General features: G+C 43.6%; 1 protein-coding gene across 2 annotated transcripts; it reads left to right on the plus strand.

Moving 5' to 3' along the window:
• The first annotated feature begins 3864 nt into the window (after window positions 1-3864).
• On the plus strand, window positions 3865-7223 carry LOC136586801 (uncharacterized). 2 transcript variants are annotated; one of them, XM_066585035.1, is made up of 5 exons: window positions 3865-3959; window positions 4682-4775; window positions 4861-5002; window positions 5145-5295; window positions 5385-7223. In XM_066585035.1, the coding sequence occupies exons 2-5, from the start codon at window positions 4725-4727 to the stop codon at window positions 6187-6189; spliced, it is 1149 nt and encodes a 382-aa protein (XP_066441132.1). In that variant the 5' UTR covers window positions 3865-3959; window positions 4682-4724; the 3' UTR covers window positions 6190-7223. The 2 variants fall into 2 exon arrangements, with proteins under 2 accessions (XP_066441132.1, XP_066441131.1); XM_066585034.1 differs by lacking the exon at window positions 3865-3959 and having other exon boundaries at window positions 4495-4775.
• The last annotated feature ends 18116 nt before the right edge of the window (window positions 7224-25339 follow it).

A 25339-nucleotide genomic window follows, 5' to 3' on the forward strand; every position in this document is an offset into this window, starting at 1 on the left:
ATGTTCAACTTCCCACCACACTGGTTTTCTCCTTGTTCCCCCCCGGTCTCCTTCTTAGACTTCCCTGGACTGGACTCCTTTAACTCTGCCCACTACTTTCCTTGTATACTGCCACACTAGCTCAACCTGTACTGGGGATATCTAAGCTACCAATCCCAGACTATCTACTCTTTGCTAAACTTGGCTAGACACTGCACTGACTGTTGCTAGGTGAGCTGTACACACCAGGAGCTGCAGAATATTGCCAGAACACATTCCAGTGGAGAAATAGGAACAATAACGTCATAACTTTTTACACTTATTAAACATCACATTAATACCTGATTGTAAGGATATAGTCAGCATAGAAAGTGCTGAAGTACCCAACTCTGGGGTACTACATATGTACGCAATATGCAGAGAATAGAGCCCATTGATGTCAATGGGCTTGTTCACATTAGTGGGGATTTTGCGAGTGCAAAAGGGCCCAGCTCTATTTTTGTGCGTATTTGCACACCACAGCTCCACATAAAAGTTTATGGGAGGTATGCAAATACGCGTGTAATATGCAAGGAGATGTGCAATATGCTCATTTAAATCACAAGGAAATGAATATATCTGGACCTTATTAGGCTAAATAGTCTTTTAAATCAGGACGGGATGTGTCGCGCACATATGAACGGGCCCTGCATGCACAAAGAAAGTATATTTATGTGCATTTATGGGCTCAAATCAACCTTGTTCACTGCGGAAATACGTTGCACCAAAATGTATGTATTGCTCGTATGAAGGAGTCCTCACTGTGTTCTTTATGTATGTTGCCAAGAGACAGTGTTAAAAAAAACTTCTTGTGTTTTTTTGTGAAAAATACAGTGTATACAGAGGCATTATGGAAGTAAAAAAAAATGTACACGTCAAAAATGCATGCAACACGCACATACATATGCAAGGAAAACTGTGCATTTTTCACAGATTGAAATTGCATACGCCTATGTGAATGAGCCCTAAAGCTCTGCATGCACTTGGCAGAAAGCCTCAAACAGTTTTACGTTCCCCTTTGTTGTGCTGTCCAGGAGCAACACTTCTGAGAGCTCGTAGTAAAGAAGAGTCCTGCTGCCTTCTCAGTAAAGCTAATTTCGCATGAGTGAGTGTGATATTGAACCGTGAAGCACAGCCGATATCGCGCTCGCCAACATGCGATTTCCCCTCGGATGTGAGGTGTTTTTGTATCAAAACCACCTTGCATCACTTCAGGCACGTAGTGATCCCCCTGCGCGGCTGTCAGTCGCAGAGGAGGATTGCAGAGTGTCTACCAGTGTTTTCAATGGGGAAACCTTCCATTACAACATGCGCACCTAGCACGAGACGCGATGCCCCATAGAAAACAATAGGCGATGCAATGCGAGGGCGCACCTAAAGATAGGACATGACGCGTTTTTTTCCTTGCATCGCAAATATGTATGATCCCATTCAAAGTAATCTGGTTTATATTGGTGCAAGATTTTGCGTCTCACAACGCACAAATCTCATGCGAGAATCTTGGCCATGTGAAACTGGCCTAATACCGATGCTACTGATCGGATCTGTTATAGCGCTGACAGAAGTAAACGTTGGCAAGCTCTGACTTTTTAGAGATGTCATATATTGTAAGGCTAAAACTGCATAAACTACAAAGCTCATTTAAAAGGAAAAATACTGTCACACTTAGTGGTCAGGGATCACAGTGGATAGTCTTACCATTTCACTCTTGTCTGACCATAACTGAGCAGCCAACCATACTGTAACTCATTAGTAGAAGTAAAAATGCCTAAGAGTAAATCAAATCAGTTTTACAAAAATTAACTCATTAAAAAGTTAAAAATATAAATAAAGATCATAAGTAAAAATTAATTTACAAGATAAAACCTAAATTGCCACTGGAATGATAAAATGTACTCGTACATACCTAGTGGTGAAGTATCCACATTAGCATAAACTTGCAGGCTAGGAATAGGTGAAGTGGTCAAATTATGTAGAAAAATATGATCAGATGATTCTGATTGTCCGAGACGTAATGTTTAGGTCTTTTTAGGCTAGGTGGATAAAATTTCTCGGTACAAACAGCACCAAGTTGAATGGGACTCTGAACCAGGGGCGTAGCTATAGGGGTTGCAGGAGTGGCAGTCGTTACCGGCACTGAAGCCTTAGAGGGCCCAAAGGCCCCTCCATCACATAAGAAGTCACCAGTATTATTAACAGCACGTGGTTGGTAGGGGGCACTGTTATAGATTTTGCATCTCGGCCCAAGAGCTTCTAGTTACACCTCTGCTTCCAGCCATGTCCTTCTCTACAGTTTCAATGTTTTTACGGAGACCACTTCTACATTGCAGAAGTGCAAGAGGCCTGTATAGCTGAGGCACCCCCAGAAGGAAGACAAGCCCTGATCAGAAGCCGAGGAAACAAAATTATAAGGCATGTACATTATTGTTCATACATATTAAGAACCGTTGGAGAGTAGAAGAGGAACTATTACAATTTTTAGATGCACGGACAGGTATAGTGATTTTATGCCAATGAAATAAATCTGAATTTTTTAATATAAGAATTAGTGGGAATTATGGACTTTCTGACATGTTATTATGTTATGTGCCAAGATGTACAGTACCAAGCTTTTAGCCTAGGGTCACACGGGGCGGATTTGTTGCTTATTTCCCGCGGTTGGCCGTTGCATATCCGCATTGCGGCCATTCCGTCGCGGTTGCAGTGCAATGCAGTGCGAATGTGTTTGGCCAAAATCCCGTTCTCACAGGGCGTAAAATTTTCCGCAGAGCCGCAGTGCGGATATGCAACTGCGTCGCGGTTTTGAAATATGCAGCATGTCCAATCTTTTGACGGTTCCGCAGCGTTTTTTTTTACATAGGGCCCCATGAACGCAGCTACAACCGCAATGAAAACCGCTATTGCTTGTTTTGCAGCGGTTTTCATTGCGGTTCCGCAGCAGATTGTTCGCATGAAAAAGAGGGGCAATAAAGTTTGTTCCCAGGAAGTGGTTCAGCGGCCATTTTAGCTGCTTGGCGCCATTTCAGCCAGGACTTGATGGAGACTGGAAGCAGGGAGCAGGAGCTCTGCCGGCAGAACCCCCCCCCACAGCGGCACCAGAGCCCCCCACAGCGGCACCACAAGAGCCCTCCACAGTGGCACCAGAGCCCTCCACAGCGGGCGTGACCAGAGGCCTCCACAGCGGGCGGCACCAGAGCCTTCCACAGCGGGCCCAGACCCCCCCACAGCGGCACCAGAGCCCCCCACAGCGGCACAAGAGCCCTCCACAGCGGGCGTGACCAGAGGCCTCCACAGCCGGACCAGGGCCCTCCACAGCGGCACCAGAGCCCCCCACAGCGGCACAAGAGCCCTCCACAGCGGGCGTGACCAGAGGCCTCCACAGCCGGACCAGGGCCCTCCACAGCGGCACCAGAGCCCTCCACAGCGGGCCCAGAGCCCTCCACAGCGGGCGGCACCAGAGCCCTCCACAGCGGGCCCAGAGCCCTCCACAGCGGGCGGCACCACAGCCCTCCACAGCGGGCCCAGACCCCCCCACAGCGGCACCAGAGCCCCCCACAGCGGCACAAGAGCCCTCCACAGCGGGCGTGACCAGAGGCCTCCACAGCCGGACCAGGGCCCTCCACAGCGGCACCAGAGCCCTCCACAGCGGGCCCAGAGCCCTCCACAGCGGGCGGCACCAGAGCCCTCCACAGCGGGCCCAGAGCCCTCCACAGCGGGCGGCACCACAGCCCTCCACAGCGGGCCCAGACCCCCCCACAGCGGCACCAGAGCCCCCCACAGCGGCACCACAAGAGCCCTCCACAGTGGCACCAGAGCCCTCCACAGCGGGCGTGACCAGAGGCCTCCACAGCGGCACCAGAGCCCCCCACAGCGGGCGGCACCACAGCCCTCCACAGCGGGCCCAGAGCCCTCCACAGCGGGCGGCACATCGGATAACGAAGGTAATGCACTACTTCGCCTATCATTGCTCTTTTGCGTCCTTTCTCTTTTGCATTGCAATGCATTTTTCCCGCCTTTTTCCTCCCTTGCTTTGCTGCACAATTTATGGCCTTTTCATCTTTTGCATTGCAATGCATTTTTCCCGCCTTTTTCCTCCCTTGCTTTGCTGCACAATTTATGGCCTTTTCATCTTTTGCATTGCAATGCATTTTTCCCGCCTTTTTCCTCCCTTGCTTTGCTGCACAATTTATGGCCTTTTCATCTTTTGCATTGCAATGCATTTTTCCCGCCTTTTTCCTCCCTTGCTTTGCTGCACAATTTATGGCCTTTTCATCTTTTGCATTGCAATGCATTTTTCCCGCCTTTTTCCTCCCTTGCTTTGCTGCACAATTTATGGCCTTTTCATCTTTTGCATTGCAATGCATTTTTCCCGCCTTTTTCCTCCCTTGCTTTGCTGCACAATTTATGGCCTTTTCATCTTTTGCATTGCAATGCATTTTTCCCGCCTTTTTCCTCCCTTGCTTTGCTGCACAATTTATGGCCTTTTCATCTTTTGCATTGCAATGCATTTTTCCCGCCTTTTTCCTCCCTTGCTTCTTTCCCCTTCGGCATCTGACGCGAAGATGTGAGCCTCGTTGTTATTTTGTGCAAATTGAAATTCTGCGCCACTGGGCACTAATGTTGTGTATGTAATGAAATGCAACCATTCTCTGTTTACTCACAGGACGAAAAAGATTTTCGGTTGTCGCAAAGGATATATCGGGAGTATGGCGTGGTACCAGCGAATGGGTATAAACGTTGCCAGGATGATAACATTGGTGAGTGTAGTGTGCGCTGACACAACCATATCCACCCACTTGGAATGCTATTCAACTTTTTTTCTTCTTTCCCCCCCCCCTTCAGGTTGAAAGTAGGCCTGAGATATGGGACCCAGCCGAGACGGGCTACAGCGACCGAGATTTAAAGGCAGACGCCTGGCTATCGGTATGCACTGGCATGTATCCCGATTGGGACTCCGGAACTGCTGCCCTCCACAGTGAAATACGTAAGTTTACACTCCTGAAACTGCTTTGTTGTTTCTTCCTTGGATGTACTCAGAACTGTACTGCATCTAACAACACTCTTTATTGCAGGTGTCGGTGGTACTGCTTGTACCCTGTTTAATTGTCCTTTTTCATTATTTGCAGTTAAAGATGTCAAGAATCGTTGGCGGTCGGTTCGGGACCGCTACAAGAAGCATGAAAAAGATTGTGAAAAAAGTGGCATGTCGCCTTCACAAAAGAAATGTCCATACCAGGAGCAACTGCGCTTCCTCCGAACTAGTCGAGTGTTGCGCGCGTAAGTGCAAATAACTCTCCTAGCTCGGGTTCGATGTGGTGTCATTTTGAGGTTCTAGGTCTCTAATGTTACTCTTGTTTCGCCAACAGATCCAGCGGGAACATTGGGGCCGCGCCTCCCACGGACACCACCGCTTCACCTGACAAAGATGGGCCGGGACAGGAGCCGTGTGACGATGAGTCCACAGAAGGTACCCCAGCCTTGGAGGACAGCCAGCGTAGCACGCCCGATTTGAACCCCACTTCTGTTTCTCCAGAAGTGGGGGAACAAATTGTGTCGTGTGGCAATACTACTGCCCCTGCCAGCAGAGCATGTGTTAGCAGGGTGGTGACTTCCGCGCGGGCCAGCCGCAGCGTTGCTGCTGGCCCGCGTCGGAAGAATAGCAAGGCAGATGCCACCCAAGAGGCGCTGTCTTTATTACGCCGTTCTGAGACGGCCGACCAGTGGGACACAATGGGTACAGCCATTGCGTCCCGCCTTCGTGAACTCAGCTCAGAGCGGCAGTGGACAATTCCGCCAGTTCTGTACACAGTGCTAGAGATTTTCGGATCGCCAAGAGCCATTGCCGATAGCACTGCCATTATTGTGGCAATGAAAAATGCAGCCTTTCCTGTTCAACACTCAAACCGCATGCTGCCTGCACCCCAATCTTTCCCTGATCAACCGCCCAGGGTTTCTAGGACACCGGTATACCCCATGCACCATGGCTCTCCTGACACTGGCTACGGCGACACTGCCTCAGGCGGTTCCCCATCACAAGCGTCATTTCTATCACTCATGAATAGCCCTCTGCAACAGACATCGCAACAGTCCACCTCACGACTGTGCACGCCACCAAATGCATCTCAATGCATTATAGGAGAAAACTCTTTTACTTATACGACATTGGAGTAATCGCAAACGTTGAGTTTGGGATAACTGCAATGTCCTACAGCAAACCATCGGAAAGTATAGGTTCCGTGGTGCTGTTGCCGTGTCTGCCAATGCACGGATTATGCTGGTGTCCCAGAAATCCAACGGATGGTCATGGGAACGATTGGGGTTGCAAACATCGCTCACTCCCAGCTAAGACGTGCTCTGCGGCAAAAGAGGCAAGGCGCACTAATTCCATTACGGCAGTGGAACGCACGTAAATTTCTTTGCGGCCTGTGCTACTGTACGAGAAGGACTGCCTTTTTTTTTTTTTTTTGTTTTCAATTTAACGCTGCCTTATTGTCCTCCAAGGTTGGGGTACATCACTTCTCTTGACTCATAGTCCTTTCTTTCCCTATATTTATTTTCATGTCTGTCTGTTTCCATGCTCGCTCTATGTTTGTAACAGGAGTTCGAGCATGGAAAAAAAAAATGGTGATGACAACAGGGCCATTCTGCGTGCCTGTTGCCATCATCATTTTCGCTTGCGGCATGACCGGCAAGTGTGGCCAGAGCTATACTGCTTGTGGATTGGCCAGTGAAGGAGAAAGTTAGTTGTATTCAAGTAGTGGTAATTGGTATGTGCGCTGAAAAAAAGTAGACGGCTCAACTAATGCTATGTTTATTTTGCACAAAATAAAAAACCATCATTGTCTAACCAATTCCGTTTCTTTACAATGCAGATTATATGTTTTGTGCGCCGGAAAAATTTGGAGAACAATCTTTTTTGTGAAATATTAAAACATTTTATTATGAAAACTGTTTAACACAATTTTATTGAAGTTTTTAAATTAAAGGTGGAGGAGTGTCCTTTTGTGCCTTCAATAAAATACGTATTTCTCTACGCAGTTTGGTTTCCGCTTCCTTCTGGGGCTGGGCGCCGGGGGAGGGTCACACTGCAGTTAGGGCTGCACACCACCGACACAGGAGAACTGCCATGGCACGGTGCCTTCGTGACTAAGGAAATAGTCAGTGAAGAGTTCGCGTACCTGCACTGCAGTAGCAGGCGTCCTACCTCCCCCCCAGTTGATGACCGTGTCAAAGGCAGGATCAAGTTCTTCGACATCTACCTCTGGGCGATAGTCCCGGAGGTAGTTGTGAAGAACACAACATGCCTTGACAAGGTCATCAACTGTGTTAGGGTCTACTAACAGTGTAGTCCCTAGAACTCTCCACTGACTCACCATAATCCCGAAGGCACACTCAACCACACGACGTGCCCGGCTCAGCCTATAATTAAAAATCCTTTTCCGGGCATTCAGTCCTCTCCGCGGGTATGGGCGCAACAGGTTTGGCATCAACGGGAAAGCCTCATCCGATACCATCACAAAGGGGACTGGATGTGTGGTTCCCGGGAAAGGTTGTGGGGCTGGGAGCGTGACGCCATCTCGGAGAATTTGCATCCCAATCTGTGATGTTCGCAGCACCCGAGAATCCCCAGTGCTGCCATAGGCGCCGACGTCGATGCAAACAAATTTGCTATGTGCATCAGCCACGGCCATCAGGACAATTGAAAAAAATTTTTTGTAATTGAAGAATTTGGAGCCTGAGTGGGCTGGCTGAAGCACACGCACATGTTTGCCGTCGACGGCGCCTATGCAGTTAAGAATTTTGGCAACATCTTGAAAGCCTGCTGCAACACGTTGCCAAGTGTCCTCGGTAGGTGAAGGCATCACGATGGGCTGCAACTTCTGCCAGATGGCGCTGCATGTGCACCTCACAATTTCGGTGATGGTTGATTTACCAACACGAAATTGGAGATGCAGGGATGCATAGCTCTCTCCTGTGGCCAAGAAGCTGAAAAGAAGCAGAGAAGAGAAAAAAAAATTAGTACACAATGAAGACTTGCATTACATCAACACTTCTATGTATGCAGTATTCAGATATTGTTCTCAACACGAAATAGATCGGAGAATGCAGAAGAATTCGTGTGAAGGAAATAAGATTTGCAATTGAAAGGTATACATGGGATGTGGGGGGGGGGGGGCCGTGAAATTCTCACTATCCATTCCACACATGGTTCAGATTTCCATTCTCCCCATCCCAAACAAAAGGGGAGGGAGAATGAGAAAATGAAAACATGTTCCTGCTACACTCAGAAAGGTAACTTGGTCCCGTTCACTGCCGGTGCACAAAAAAGGTTGCCCAAGTTTGCTGGTCTGGTAAGTTCAACAATGTAGCTTCTGACAATGTCAATGAAGTCAACCAGCCACAAGATGATGCTGTTCTAATGCCACGCACGGGCAAATAAAGACCCACCCGTCCCGGTGAGATCGGGGTAGCCGTGCAGGTGTCATGATGGGCGTGGTGCTAATAACAGGGGTGCTTGATAGCCCAGCTGTGAAAAAGCAGTGTGACGTAATGCTATAGCATTACGTCCTACTGCCGGAGCAATCAGTGCATAAAAAAAGGTACCGCGCAAAAATCACAGAACCAAAAAAAAAAAAGGAAAAACAAAAAAAAAAAAAATAACTACAGTGACACAATAAGAAATGTAACTTACCGAAGGGTGATGAGCAGCCTTTCTTCTGCAGTGATCGCCTTCCTCATCTGCGTGTCCTGGTAGGTAAGATCCCGGCGCACCAGCTCCAGAAGGCGGTCAAAGGCCTCCAGAGGCAGGCGACAAAATGAGACGAACTTCTCAGGATGGCTGCAGAGAGAAAGAGAAAGGGAGAGCGGGCTAAAATTAATAACAATTCAGAGTGCAACATCAAACCTATTCCCATGCAACACTTCACTTACTTTTTAAGATCGTGGTAGAGGCTCGCAAAATGGCCCTTCGTCCCCCTCTCGGTTAGTAGGGGATGAACCCAGAAACGTCTCTGACGCCGGGAAGCACGATCAGTCTGAAGAAGAATAAGCACATGAATTTTTAAAGCACATTAACATGAATTAAAGCACATGAATTTAAAGCACATGACTGCAATTACACTCTAGTCCGCAGTGCATAAACAAACAACAAGGAAACTAAGCACACAATGACCACAAATCGCTCACCTTTTCAGATTGTTCTCTATCCATCATAAGCACAAATGTAATCAGTCTGCGTCGGTATGCGCGGCTCAGACGGACTGTTGCTCGGTCCATGTCTGCAGAGAAAATGGCCACAAATACAAAGCTCTTCCTACCCTATGCAGAAATGGGTGGGATCGATGACCTCACAGGAAACAGTTTTTTTAAGAATCTGCACCTAGTAAAATACGCAGGCAAATCTGCAAGAAAAACCGCGCCTCTCCAAAAATAACCGCTGCGGTTTTTTCCGCAACAAAGGGCCTGCGGATTTACCGGCGGCAGAACCGCAGATAAATACGCGGTCAAAAACGCGTCTTAATTGGGCCATTGCATGCGGATTTGCCGCAGAAACGGAAAGGTTGCGGCAAATCCGCAGCGGCAAAACCGCGAACTTTCAGCAACAAATCCGCCCTGTGTGAATCCAGCCTTAAGGTAATGTGGGAATTATTTTCCATTCACACTAGTAACATAGTATGTTAGGCTGAATGAAGACAATGTCCATCTACTTCAGCCCGTTTCACCTCCCCTCCCTTGTTGGTCCAGAGGAAGACAAAAAAAAAAACAATGAGCCAATTCAGCTAGGGTCGGAGAGGTCCATTTTGCCTTTCTGCATTTTTAAGCTAAAAGCTTAGGACAGAGCAGGGTAAAGGAGAGAGAAGGTGCTTTCGCTTTTCACTTTTCTTGGGATCAGTTCTCATTTTTGGCATCTCACAGACTTTACCGTAAACCGAGGTCTACATATGTATATTGTGAACATTGAATCGCTATGACCAGTAAATGTCTCCATACTGAGACCTTAATACTCCTTGAATTCGGCTACAAGATAATCTAAAAGAAATGTGTGTGTATTGTGCTACAGTCATAGGTTATGAGTCTATGACATGTTTGTGAGTATCTTCGATGGCCTTGTATTTCTGTGATAACTGTTTTCCTTAAGCTTATCTCATAAACACGGCAGCTGGCCAAACCGCTCAAAACTTTCTGGGTCATCTTACAAGCAAGATATGATTTCAATCCATATATCATAGCAGGATCTTTCTGACAAGTAGACACGACATGATTAAGCAAAGTTCACATTTTTCATTGCACACGTCAACAATGTTGAAGATTGGTAAAAGATGTGGATGAACCGCTTTCACCTTATTGGAGATGACACTTTTAGAACAGGCTATAAAAAGTCTTAAATCTGCCAGCACATCAACTGATAATTGCTGATTTTGTGCTTATTCAGATGGTATGTTTCCTTAATGGCACATTAACGGCAACCTCTAACGAGACCAAAAACTTGAAAATAGCCAGTCATTGAAATGTTATATAAATAGTAGAGAAGCAAGAATCTGCTGACAGCTGATTGGCCGAGGACCACAGTGGGATTCAAAAAGGAAAAGTGACATTTGTGACAGTCTGTAAAGTTTACAGTGCAAAATCTGTCCAACCAGAGCTAATAACTCTGAAACTTTATATTTAAATTTATATTTAAATCCCTTACCGGAAAAACAATAACTGGGTGTCAGCAGCTTGATCTGTAACTGCAGCTGTCATCTGTGACAGCTGCGGTAGGGAATTCTTTATTCCCTGCAGGGATAAAGAAAACATCTGCCGCATGCAGCAGATGTGTTCTTCATCCCCGTGGGGATTTAGAATTCCTTTGCTGCATCTGTCACAGATGTGGCAAGTGCAGCAGGGAATTCTTCATCCCCGCGGGGACACGGCAGCAGCGGACAGGTATGTTTTGTTTTTTTCTAACACTAAAATTAGGGCTTATATTTAAAGCTCTTCCCTGAAAAACAATTCTGGGGTTCCAGCAGACCATTGTCTTCAGTGAAGCCGCCAGCAGCAGTGTGCATTATAATTTTTTTACACTAAAATTCAGTTTTTTTCAGGGAAGGGCTTATATGTAAAGCCCTTCCCTGAAAAACAATTCAGGGATTCCGGCAGACCATTGTCTTCAATAGGGCTGGCGGCAGCAGCCGCGGCTCCTTTGAAAACAATGCACGGACCTGCATTCACGGTTGTTTTTGCACGTACATGGGTGCACACTTATGTACGCACAAAAACACGCTCGTTTGAAGTCACCCTTAATGACCTTCATTTATTTCCCTATTTTTTTTTTACTGTTGTATTGAAAGAGCCATAACTTTTAAATTTTTAATCAATGTAGCAATATGAGGGTTTTTTAGCTGTTTTATTTTTGTGGGATGAGTTGTATTTTTTAATGGCATCATTTTAGGGTACATATAAAGTATTCTATAAATTTTCTTAATTTTTTGGGTGGGAATTGGAAAAAAATATCCACCATTTGCTTACAGGATTTCATTTTACAGTGCTCAGCATGTAGAATAAATAATGGGATAATATTATTGTCTAGGTCAGCACAATTCTGCAGATACTGAGTTTATGTAGATATATATTTTTTATATTTTGCTATTTTTGTACGGTAAAAGCACTTTTTATTATTAAAGATTCGCTTTTGTGTCGCTGCATTCCAAAAGCCATAAAATTTTTATTTCTTCCACTGCCGGATTTCTATGAGGACTTTTTTTCAGGATAAGCTCTAGTCTTCATTGATGCCATTTTTGGAAACTCATAACAATTTGATCACTTTTTATTCCTTTTTTTTCCTAGAGGCAAAATTAACAAAATCGACAATTCTGCCATGGTTTTTTATTTATGTATTTATTTCTTTGTGACGGCGTTCCCCATGTAGTATAAATAGTATGTTAAATTAATTGTTTAGGTAAGTAAGATTATATCAAATTCATATAGTTTTTTTTGCAACTTTTTAACATTAAAAAAAAAGATGTATTTGTCCACATTCACAGACATTTTTTCCCCATCAAGAGCGCCGAGTGAGGAATTTTTCTGGAGGGACAAATTGTACTTTTTAATGCTACCAATTGGTGATCCAAATGACTTTGCGATAACTTTCTAATCTGTTTTTTGTAGGTGAGATATGCAAAATTAGCTTCACTATTTTTTTTCACAGCTTGCACTATACAAGTTGAATAATTTTAAGAAATGTTTTTCTTGGTTCATTATGAAAGCGGCAATAAAAATGTGTGTTGATTTAAAAATATTTTTTTTACATATACAAAGGGAAAAGGTGGGGTTTTGACTGTTTAAATTTTTTTTACTATTTTCCTTACACTTCTTTTTATTTTTGTCCCAGTAAGGGAATTAAATTAACTTTTGATCATTTGTATAATACAAAATCCTTACGGGGTTACTCACCTCTGAATCACCGATCTCTTGGTCAGGAATGGGCACCAACCGTGTAGAAACAATGAGGAGACGTGGATTCTCTTTTAGAATCTGGCGCCTGCAGGCATTCATTCATTAGCATAAATGTAGACACCGCATACAACAGTCCATAATTTGCGCCCCACCAGGGTCTGAGTCGAGGGTTGCCGTCCCCTGTCAGACTCAGGGCCTTTTGCTGGTCACAACTGGGCCTCGGGCTAGCAGCCCTCCTAGCTCCACTGAGCCGTCTCTTACTCCCCGTTTCTGGCAGGAACTGGCTCTTTTGTAATGATAATAAAAAATGTTTCTGCTCATCCTCTTCCAATCTATACAGCAAAGCTGACAAGTTACATATAGAAGGCAGGAAGCATCATCTGATTGTGATTGCTGTAGTAGCCAGTGTCAAAACGGCAACATTTCAATACTTTTTATGTGAAAAGTAACAAAAAAAATTATTTTATAATTTAATTATGTTTATAGTAATATAAACATGATTTATATAATATGTCAATTATATATATATATATATATATATATATATATATATATATCTTTTAAAAAGCTGTACAGTGTGACAAACAATGGAGGGGAAGGCTCCGGCAGGGGTAAACTGAAAATGCCTAGGGAATAATGGTCAGGACCCTCTTACCAACTGCTACAGTTACATTAAACCAGATCCAGCCTGCATCGCACTGACCAAATGTTAATCCACGTAACCTTTTTTATTGAAGTCCCTGCCCTCCAACTTTGCCATGTGGCGCAGCGTAGTAAGGCAGCAGCAATGCATTTCTTATCTCTCACAACCTGAAGGTTGCAAGTTCAATCCCTGCATGGTTCAGGTAGCCAGCTCAAGATTGACCCAGACTTCCATCCTTCCAAAGTCAGTAAAATGAGTACCCAGCTTGGTGGGGAGTAATAAATAAATTACCTGAAAGCACTGCGGAATAAGTTGGCGCTATACAGATAACCAGATTTATTTTATTTTTATCTGACTCATGGGATGTGTGCTCTTTTCAGCCATTGGCCCTCAGGTAATGCTTTAATTCCCCCAAAAATCAGTCTTCCCCTGCAAGACAGTATTATGATTATCTATATAGTTTTTTTTCCATGATTTGGTCATAGGTCTTATATATATATATATATATAAAGATTTGTGGGTTACATTCATTGCTCCTCAACTTTTTAAATCTTGTTCTCTTTACTTGCCTGGACAGTATCCTGAGTAATGTTCTGCCGAGTTAAATATTTAGAAAAGCACTTCTAATATGATTGTGGCAGCCTGACATGTACTTGTGTTACCGCCAACACTGGCATCCATGTTGTCCCCCTAGTGTGAATGCCTCAGCTGGTGCCTGTCAAGTGGAACCGGTATTGCAGTTATTGTTCAATGAAGAGAATCATTTCTGGCCTTTGGTCACCAGGAGGGTGAGGCAGGTGCATAGTGCTTTAGCTACAGAAAACAACAGGGATTTGCATATGAAAAGTTATGGTTACAGCAATGAAATACAGTGAGAAAATAATACTGAAAACCTTATGGATGAATGCTACATTTCCTATTCATATTCCTTCTTTTCTTTTGGATGTTTATTGTACAGTATATTTTGATATCTACGCTGCATTATAAACCCCCGTCTGGTTGATTTCTTGTTAGACTAGAGAAAGTGTTCAGTTGCATATATATATAATCGCACTTGCATGTCATATGATTTGATATAAGTGCAATGCATTTTTTCTATTTTTGCTAGTGGAACCACTCGGTATAATGTGAGTTTCTTAAGATCGATAGAGAAAATGACTTCCAATCCGCAGTAGTATGTGGCTAATCACAGTAGACATCATGTGGGAGATCGGAGGACTAGTTTGGGGTGGCTCTTGAATACAATGATCGGTAAGTGCATTAACTATTTCCCCAATTTGCTTCTTTAACTCTTTGGAATCTAATTTTAGATTCAGGGTTTCCTAAAAGGCTTTCTCTTTTTGCTGTTATACAATGGTGCCATCTGCTGGCTAAAGCCAGTGTGTGTGCACCAGAGAGGCTCCGACAGCAGAGTGGCTGGCAATAGACGGTAAGAATACCCTGTTGGATGTCTTCAAACATTGGAGCTGTACAGGCTTCAATCAGAATGTAGGAAGACGTCAGACAGTGGATTGGAATGGGTTAATGCTTCCTTCACAGTAGAGTTTTTTTCATTATATTTTAGGGGTTTGTGGAAAAAGCATGAAATTCATATGGTTTTTGTAGATGTTTTTTTTAGCTATTTCCTTTGCCTATACAGATATTTATGGGAACGTGTTTGAAAAACTATGCCAACACCAACAAAACACCATAGACCTAAAAACCCCCCACTAAAGTAAAGCTAAGAACCACTAAAAATGTACTGCTTGTCTATTGATGTGATTTGCAGATAATATCTGGCCACAATATTTTCTGCTGCAAAAATGCATAACAATGCAAAGACACTATGGGGCCTATTTATCAACTGGCTTTCAACAGTATTTCATGATCAAAAAGTCACAATTTTGGTGCATGTGCCAAAAGTGTGACTTTTTGAAGTTTTACGCTGGACCTCGCCACTCTTTTAAAATGTTGGCAGGACTTATTAGCATTAGGGGGCATGGCCTGTCACAATTACTATAATGTACACCAGAAGCTGACACAGCTCCTAGCTGTTGTAAATATCAGATTGGTGCATGGCGTCCCCGTAGATGCGACAAATATATAATGCGGCTTGAGCCTCTTAATTCATTTGTCGCACTTACGCCAGAGCAAACTTTAGACTGGTGTATAAAACAGAAGTCCAAGTAAATATGTCCTTATCCAAGAAACAACCATATATGGAAATAATGGAAATATATCTCCCCACTAAATCATTTTAGTGGGGAGATATAGAGTATACATTTGTATGACTACAGAGGGCATAGCCCATCCTTGGGAGCTAATAAGAGTTCTTTAGGGGATGATCATCAGCTTCTAAAGAAGCCATATCTTAAAAAGAAGCTCTGTTCTTTGGTCATTTGTCTGTATTCCCTTAGTGTTCCACCTTTCACTGAATTTTCTTGTGGGTTTTACCCACAAGATGTTTTTGGAGCCCTGTTTGTCCAATGTCATTATTTAAGTCTGCTCCTAGGCCTGGGTGTTGCTGATTATAGTTTCAGCTCTGGTGGATCGAGGTCGAGTTCCTTGGAGCTCTGATGCTGAAGCAAAGTAGTATTCTTGTTGCTTACATTTGCCTTAATGCCAAGTGGTGCTTTTCTTGTCTGTTTGTTTTCTTTCTGTTAGGTGTAAGAGTTATTAGCTGAGGCACACGGCCACCTTTTTTGAGGCAATAACCTCCCTTTTAGGGGCTATTCCTTCATAGAAGTCAGGGTGAGGTTATCCCTTCCTTCTTTGGTTTTGATTCCAATATGATTCTTCACTCCAGACTGTGTGAACTCGGCCTCGCATTCGTCCTAGATGTGGTGCGTTTTGCATTTAGGGTGAACATGACAATATCCTCGAGAGTTCTCTGCCTCTTCATGTTACAACATCCTGTTGACTCAATATTATACAATACGTACATTACACTACCACACATTATAACATTTTATACAACTAGTAAATGTTAGAATATTATATTAGTGAAGACGTGAAAGTCATAAGAAGAGCAGGTAGAAGGACATGTGGGATCCTAGGTAGCTACGAAATGTAAATGCAGGCCAACTGAAATGCTTCTTCTAAGCAATTCGGCTGAGGAATAGTCCTTGTTTATCAAGAGAACTTAAAACAATTATAGCTGATACTTCTTGTTCATGACAGACTATAAATCTTCTTGATGATTGCTGTCCTTTCTGGCTGACTCTTGCACAAGACTAAATCAAAACACTGTTTAAAGAATTTGTATGGAACAGTTTTCTCCTGGCTGCTTGTACACATTATCTATCATTTCTTCAAGGAGGAGGAAAAAGCATGAATTTATGTCTGGAAGACAGTAAAGTAGAAACAGAGGTTCTAGCACACATTAAACTTGCTATTATTTTTCTGACACTTCTTTACAAGCGGCATCTATTTTCCAGTAACCTTTAATATACATTATTTTCCAAAGTCATTCTTTTCCTCCCATGACTCTCTGTGTCTTTGATGAGCAGAATATTCTCCTGAGCAATTTCCCAAGTTCATTCAGCCCTGATTTTGTTTGAAAGGAACATTTCCCTATAGAATTAAAGAAGAGAGAATTATTAATTAGCAGCAATGCCAGCGTCCTCAGTATAGTGCCACAGACATGTCAAAATTAATGTTCTGGAAAGTAGAAAGCAGTTATACCCGGGACTTCTTTTCTCCATGACATTTTTTGACCATCTTATATTTTTACTTCCTGATGAATTCAAATGGAATTGACTGCAGGATATATCAGTGTGGGAGCGGTTTTTTTTAAATACTTTTTCCCATCTGATTATTCTTATGAAGTATATGTAGGACATTTTATCATACTTGAAAGGAAGTCATTCATTTATAAACAGCAGGGAATCTGAGTGGAAAAGTTGACTATATGAACATATTGTGAAGATGATAATAGGATGCTATAAATGTCTGAGTTATTTTTTGAACTGCAAAAGTGCCAGGAGGCAAAAAAAAATCTGAATTCCATCGCATTGACTTGTAGAGATGGATGTACCTATAGGCATAGTAGAGTAGTGGTTATACATAGTCCTAGGAACAAGGGCAATACATGAATTTGAAGGAAAATGTAATTAGAAAATTTCCAACTGTATACGTCAAGTTTTTCTGTTAGAGGTTTTCCATGTTCTAAATCACACATGTCAAACACAAGGCCGGCGGGCCGAATCCGGCCCGCCACCTCATTTTATATGGCTCACCTCATTATATACGGCCCGCTGTCTAGCAAGTTCCCTCACCCTCCCTGCTGCTGTCAGTATGAGATCGTTTATTGGCTTGTTTTGTCTCATAGAGCAGACAAAAACAGATGAGTGCAGATAGTACACTGACAATGGCCTGTAGTAAACATGATGATTAGTTAGCGTAAAATGTCTATTGATTTGTATAAACTAGATGTATTAGGCAACTGTAGTGATTTAACTCTGTAGAGGCTAATGGCCACATAATTTCATTATGGTAATTGCTGGACAATGGCATGGTGAAAGATGTGTGCTATAACGTTACTTTAATGTGAATCTTCAGTACAGCCTCCTAAGGGTTAAAATTACATTGTTATACTGTAAGACTGAAAGTGTAACTGTCTTGGGTGTTTCCCCATCCCTCCCCCACCCTCCACTTCTGAGACAAAGAAGCTGATTTTTTCCTGACCACATGTTGAAGAGACAAAGTTTGACTTGTACACTGGACTTGAGAGAGACGTGGGGAGAGGGATGGGGGATTTTATATGGCCCAACCAATGAAAGCCTATATATGTTATCGATGTAATATGTTATACGCCCAAAAAGGGCAGGTATTATGTGTTTTAATAAAACTGAGGGTCTAAGCATTGTACGCCCAGACCCAGTTTTAGATCCGAGACTTACATCTTGTGTCTGACTGGTTATTATAAGGTGTGCGCATGCCATACTACATAATTAGGAAGCTACAGAATACCCTGGAACCTGCTGGAGAAATTGGGTTCCAGATCAGTGGCGTTCCTGTGTGGGAGAGTAGACTGTGATTAGTCACAGTCTGGAAAATACAGAGATTGGCAGGTAACACGCAGACTTCGGGGGCCCGAATATCTACAGAGCATGGTAAGATTGCTTTATGCTATGTTCTACCTGTGTAAACTGACTTCTACCTGTTCATCTGCCTATCCCTATGCCAGACTGCTAACAAATCACTGAAAGACAGGTAATAGCTTTAGTTCTCTCTACTCGAGATTTCTACCGTGTAACCTGTCTAGGGGTATTCTATATGCTGTGAATGTTGTGTTTGAGACGGTTAAAGATTGTGTACACAAGACCAAGAGACAGATTTTGTGAGGGTTAATTTGTAGTAGGGCTGACATGGGCTGTATAAGCTTTGAGAGAGCACACCCGGGGCGTACTCTCCTATGTAATATTAATGATACTTGGAGAGTAGTGCCAGGAAAATTTAAAATAAGCATATTCACTTGTATGATCGAGCACGGAATCTGCTCTCATACGTAAGGAAGGATACGAATGGATTAAAATAGGCGTATTTACTTGTATGATCGAGCACGTTATGTTCTCATATGTGGAAAGGGATACGTGGGAATTAAGGCCATGGTGTATGACAGCTGGATACTCCAGATACTGTTGCGGTCTTGGTCACTGAATATAATCGTCAGTCTTTGTGTATAGCCAAATGTCTTGTCTAAAGGGTGTGCAGGGTTTAGTAATGGGGATTACTGATAGAGGGTGGGCTGTTGCACAGATAGTGTGAGATGCATACTTTAAGTCACTGAGAGGATTCCCCAGTAAACACGTCTGTTCCTTTTGTTTTGTGTTATAGAGTTAATGTGCATTGTGATTTGCGAGGAAAGAAGAGATTCTACTGGAAGGATTTGAGAAAGGTGGAATCTAGTAAAGGAGTGTTACTGTGTCCAAAAATTCCATATAGGATAGTATGAGCAGGCAAAGTAGAATACGGCATAGATCCAGGTTGTCCAGGAATTCCAGAGAATGGGGAACAAAGCAAGCAAAGATAAGGGGCATAGAGCATGTGACTTAGTTGCTGAAAGAAAGGAACAAAGTTTTCAGAAGATAAGCAGGGGGCCCTGGCAGACAGAAAGGTGCTTTAGATTGCTAAAAGGCGGTATAAAGTAGCAAAAGGGATTTACGAGCAGAATTGGGTGGGGGAGGAGGTGAGAGAGTAGTGGGGGATGTGTATTGCCTGTATCATAAACAATGTAATGCCTTTGTGTTGACTATAGCCCCTCCCTATGATGGCGGCCACACTTGCAATGTTTAAAACCCCACATAGTGTGACTCTGCAGAAAGTGTGGGGAGCCCCACCCTCATCCTGAAATTACTTCCTCCCATGTGCTCACTTTCAGGGCATGTGACATCACTTCTGTCCCCTCCAATCTGGGACAGGAATGAGCCCCGCCCCTTCCTCCTTCAGCAGCCATCTTGCCTTACCTGGAAGATCTGCAGCCCCACCCCTTCCACCTCTGGCGGCCATCTTGCTGCACTCGGGAGGCCTGATTCCTCAATGCCACTGTATCCAGTGCTAACATCATGATTGTCTGAAGTAAGGTCTTGTTTGACCCGACTTTATTACACTCCAAAATGTGGCCACCTTGGATATGTGATAAGTTCAGGGAAAGAAACCTTTGTTCTTTGCAAAGATACAGCTTAGGACATAGTAGATGACTAAGCTGGTTTATAGTGTATGGAAGATTGGAGTTGATGCATGGAGGGCAGAGGCCAGGGACCCATGAGCAGGGGGCGCCCTCTCATGGTGTGTTCCCAGGGGCTCTGTTTTCCGCTGCCTGCTTCTCCAGTGGATGTTCAGACACATGATGTTAAGGAAGGCTCCGATAGATGGAATAATTTCCCTACAGTCACCCAGCAAACTTTTTCATGCAATTTGCCAAAAGTAGTCTTGGTTTTTATGTGAGAAAGAGGGACTTAATTGCTCAGAGTAGGATGTCAATTCATCAGCATTCTTTAGTTTTTTTCCTTATGTCTTTGTATATTCTAGTGTCAGTCTCCACTGAAGCTATGATTTTATTCAGGATAGTCAAACACAAACAGTGTAATTCCCTGAATGCATTTCGACTGGGTGGCTGCTAGTAGGCTTTTTTTCCACTGTTGCTTGTGTTGCGCCCCCTTGTGTTAGAAATGCTAACTGTGACAAAAAAAAAAACAAAAGGATATTTTCACTCAGATTTTGCTGCATACAATGTCACCTTGACCTACAATGTGCTTGTTTTTGTGCCTCTTGGTTTTCTTTTTCAACGTTGTACTACTTTGAACCTGACTACTCCTTTTTCAATTGAGTATCCCGATTCAAAAGGGGGGGCATAGGTCATCTAGGGCATAGGTGATCTAGGTGTTGTAGATCAGCTATTGGGTTTTTTTAAAACAAAAAGGAAATAAATAAATTTTTGCTACAAGATTCTGATCTATGTGAAATAGAACATCAATATGATTATTTAGTAGTGATGCAGCAAGAAACTGTAGGTATGCGAACAGTTACTGGAACCCCCTGTTGACAATGCATATTTTGAGCTTTTCGCAAATGGTACCAGGGTGAGGATTGACAACTCCACATCAGATAAGCAGTGGTCACACAATAAGATGTCCTAGAAGCAGAAGCTCTGCCTCCACGTCTCAGCACAAAAAGCGGAACTGAAGGCCCTCACTGAGGCGTGTAAAGTGGCGAAAGGTAAGATGGCAACCATTTACACTGATTCCCGGTATGCATTTGGCATAGCTCATGATTACGGCCCAATATGGAAGGCCAGACTGTTTCCTACCTTAGCAGGACAACCAATTAAGAATGGTGCAGCGGTGCAGAGTCTCATGGAGGCCCTACTACTACCTGACAAAGTGGAGAGCTCACACCAATTCCTACACTGGAAAAGCAAGAGGCAATGCCCTCGCCGACAGCACAGCAAAGGCAGTGGCCCTCAAGCCATGGAAGAAAGAAGAAAAGATACTGACAGCACCAGTCAGAGGCAAAAACTTGGACATTGACAAAATTTGGACATTGATATGCTAAGGACTTTACAGTTACAAGCCAGCAAGGAATGAAAGGATAATTGGACTAAAAATGGGAGCAGCAGAAACAGGACAGCATATGGCAAACAGTCAACAGTACCTGCCTACCACGGTTCCTGTATCCCATGATGGCCAAGCTGATGCACGGAAAGACGCACCTAGTAAAGCAGCAATGATGTCGATGCTTGAACGAGGATGGGTGGCTCCTGGGTTCTCTGTAGCTGCTGCATCATTTGTCCATTTTGCATGATCTATGCCATAGGCGAGTCAGGACAGAAGGGAAAAGGTGCCCCAAAGACACTTGCCTAGACCACTCTATCCATTTCATGGATTGCAAATTGACTACATTCATCTCCCACCTGTTGGAAGGTAAGAATATGTGCTTGTTGTTGTTGATGTCTTTTCAGGTTGGAGGACTACCCTGTTACCAAGGCAAATGAGTAGGTAACCGCAAAGAAGCTCATGAATAAGGTAATCTGCAAATATGGGATACCAGAAGTGAATGAGTCAGACAGAGGTACAAACTTTGCAGGTGAAATAATGCAACACATCATGTCTGCTCTGGGTGTATCCCCGGCCTTTTACACACTCTACCACCCATAGAGTAGTGGAAAGGTGGAGAGACTTAATGGCACTCTAAAAAGCAAGATGCTTAGAAAAATGATACCTGAAGTAGGGCTACCCTGGACAGACTGTCACCCAATAGCCCTATTCAGTGTTAGATATATACCCAGGGGGGATTGTGCATTATCTCCCTACGAGATTCTGTTTGCGTTAGCCTCAAGGCTAGGTTGTTACTATCCCCAGTAGTTACAATTACAATCTGATGTGTTGACTAAGTATGTGATTTCCCTTGATAAAGCACTAACCAAAACCTATGCACAGGTGTTCTCTTTCAGACCCAGAGGCAGACACTGGGGCAGCCTGGGGATATGGTGTATGTCAAGAAGTTCCTCAGGAAGCACCCTCTTGAGCCTCGATTTGATGGTCCCTACCAGGTGTTTCTGGCTACAGCCACAGCTGTGAAACTAACCGAAAGACCTACTTGGATCCACGCTTCACAACGCAAGAAAGCCTCAGATCCGGGAGACCAGGTTTGGTCATGCTGTGGACATTACTCCGGTTTGGGCTAGTGAGAGAGGAGGGTGGCAACTGGAATCTTTGGTCGGAGGAATATGTGGGTACGGTTACCTTCTGGTATAACTCGTCCAACACTTAAGTAGCCGCATATTCCTTCAACTATTGTACTGTGGTCCCGTGTTTAGGAGCAAAATCCCACCGCGGGCCAGATTCAGCTCAGTCCAGCTGGTTATATGACTTACATACCCGGGGAATACAATATGTTTGCGCCACTGATAATGTCTCGGGAGAAGACTGCTGCTATAAGGGATATGGTAGATGCTCCCGAGTGGAAGCCTTCACCTAGCCTGTGCCCGTAATTAACCCCCTATGCCCTAAAATAAAAAACCTTGCAAAACATGATGGTCATAGCCGACCCTACCTTTGAGGACACCATGACAGTAGAGACTGGCTACTCGGACCAGAATCTCTGGTTGGAGTGGATGAGGTCCAAGGCTAACAAGAGCAACAAGTCTAACTGTGTCGTGTGTGGTAATGCCTGACCACACTTGGGGACGGTCCTCCTAAATCTCCCTGTAGATGCTGGAGAGTGTTTCCTTAGTCTCTTCACTAACACTTCCACTAATTACACTACTTGTGAAAAGTGGAAAAAGAAATACTCTAGAACTACTTAAGTGTCTTGCCCCGGAGAGAGTATTACTGACTACCCTGGAAACTACACCTGCTATGCAAACAGGCAGGGTGAAGGAAGATTTTTGGGGAACTCACCAATGGGCAATGCTCCTCCTACAGTACACTAGGAGAGGAATGGACGCAGAACCAGGTCCAGTCCTTAGGAGATGTTTACTGGCTTTGTGGGAACATGAGGTGGAGCACCCGCCTGGAAGGTAATTGGACAGGGGAGTGTGCCTTAGCAAAGCCCTTATGCTCCTCCACATCCTGTCAGACAGCATTGAGGATAATGAGGTTACCCCCAATAGTTACCTTATCTCGATCCAACTCTGCCTATGTTCTGTGGCTTTCCTGTCATGTTGGTCTATCCTTGTCTTCTGCATAGGTACGGTGGTTCCTTCCTGTCTTGCCACTAGGCAGTGTAGTGTCCGTGTTGGCGGCCTGGACCTGTCCACCTTTAGGGCTACGTCCAGGAAGGGACATTGGTGTGGGTGAAGGTCAGGGAGTCCCGCACCGTGCGTACCTGTGCACACTACTAGTATTGTAACATTACCCTAGAGCAAGAAAAGAGGATCCTGATGGTACTTTTGATCTACACGTATACATTGACGTCATAGGACAGCCAAGGGGGGTACCTGAGGAATTTAAAACTAGAGACCAAGTTAAAGCTGGATTCGAGTCCATTTTTTTCCAATCATTACGGTAAATAAAATTTTGACTGGACTAATTATATTTATTATAATCAGCAGCGGTTTATAAATTATACTAAAGATGCCTTATAGGGACTAGCCGACCAATTAGGACCTACCTTGGCTGTGACTTCTCAAAATATAATGGCCTTAGATATGATTTTAGCTGAAAAAGGGGCCACTATGGGGGACCCTATGACCACTCGGGCTACTATGGGGTTCACTATTACTATACAGTCCTACAATTACAATCGGCCCTTTGAAGGCAACCATAAGGCTGATGTAGCCCTCAGTGAAAATGAGTTTGACACCCCTGCTCTAAATCATTGATGGCAATGAAGGGGACAAGCTATATATTAAAAAAAAAGTAAAATAAAAACAACAAATACTCAACTACCTCACTTGCCACACTACCTTCCTGCTGCCCCTCAAGGACTACCGGTCTTCTCTTTACTTGGTCTGTTGCAGTCATATGGGTTTTTTACCCATGTGACCCCTGCAGCTAATAGGAGGCTGAAAGGGATGTCATCAGTGACTTCCTGTAGACATGACGGAGCTTCTACAGTGGTAGCCCACATGACAGATTTATGGAACGTCACTGGGCCTTCTGGTCTGGGGATGTCACAGGTCAAATGCCATGGGGCTGAAGCAAAGGTCTGGCTCCATAGTGAGTATAATGATTTTATATAGTTTTGGGCTCAGAGGGACGAAAACTATGTAAAAAAACCCCTTCAAAAACTAGTTTAAAAACACCGTTTTTTGTTTTTCTTTTTATATTTTTCAATATAATATTTAAAGAAAAAAAAATCTAACATCCTGCAACTTTCAGACTGGCCACTGAGCCAAATAACAGTCTGATACTGCCTCTTCTATAGGGATACCTTCATACCTGCAGTCATATCATTATTATCACAGGTTGGATTACAATGAAAGGTGACACCTACATATAGAGAACACAAGATCCGCCATTCACAATAGAAACATAGAAACTTGATGGCAGAAAAAGAGCACATGGCTCATCTAGTCTGCCCATTTCCGTTCTCTTACTTTCTTAGGATAGATATATGATTATGGGTCATGATGAACGTTCTACCTAAGCTGTGGCAGCTACTGAGTGGAGTTTTAGGAAGCTGACCAATGTGCCAACAATTTTGGTGATCTGAAAGCCTAACAAGAATGTCGGGACATCTGTCAAAAAGCCAATCTAAAGTTATGGGTATCAGAATGCAGCAACACAAAGTACATTTTTATCTATATATGTTTATGCCTATATATCTATATGTATTTTTTAAAGTTATTTAGCTTCTAAAAACAGTAAAGAAAAAAATTTGTTTCACACCTGCTTCGGCTTAGGGACACAAGTCTTCCTCGTTCGGACGAAAAGCAAACGATGGTAGCATTTACACGCAACGATTATCCCTCAAAAGATGTTGTTTCAGTGTGTAAATGGGGCTTTAGTAAACAGTGTATGGAATTGTTTCCATCTGTATCCTGTAATAATGTTATATTGTACTTTAAGGTCTCAATAAATTTTAATTTTTGACACTTAAAATAATAAAAAAACAACAAACTATATAAATTTGGTATCACCGTAAGCGTACTGATTCACTGAAAACAAAACCCAAAAAACAATGCTGGCATTGATTGCATTTTTTCCTATTCCATTCACTTCAAACTTTTTATTACAACAGTTATAACAGTAATCGTGCAACTGCCCCCCCCCCCCCCCCATAATGTGACCCCTTTATAGTTTCCACAGTAAAAAGCCT

The sequence above is a fragment of the Eleutherodactylus coqui genome, chromosome 12, assembly GCF_035609145.1.
Source record: "Eleutherodactylus coqui strain aEleCoq1 chromosome 12, aEleCoq1.hap1, whole genome shotgun sequence".
Taxonomy (NCBI): domain Eukaryota; kingdom Metazoa; phylum Chordata; class Amphibia; order Anura; family Eleutherodactylidae; genus Eleutherodactylus; species Eleutherodactylus coqui.

What these genes read in the sequence shown, in the direction of transcription:
- LOC136586801 (XM_066585034.1), top strand. Translation starts at nt 4,650, where the DNA reads ATGAAATGCAACCATTCTCTGTTTACTCACAGGACGAAAAAGATTTTC. An exon ending in TGCCCTCCACAGTGAAATAC is followed by an intron (nt 5,003 to 5,144) that starts GTAAGTTTACAC and finishes CATTATTTGCAG; the next exon opens with TTAAAGATGTCAAGAATCGT. An exon ending in ACTAGTCGAGTGTTGCGCGC is followed by an intron (nt 5,296 to 5,384) that starts GTAAGTGCAAAT and finishes TTTCGCCAACAG; the next exon opens with ATCCAGCGGGAACATTGGGG.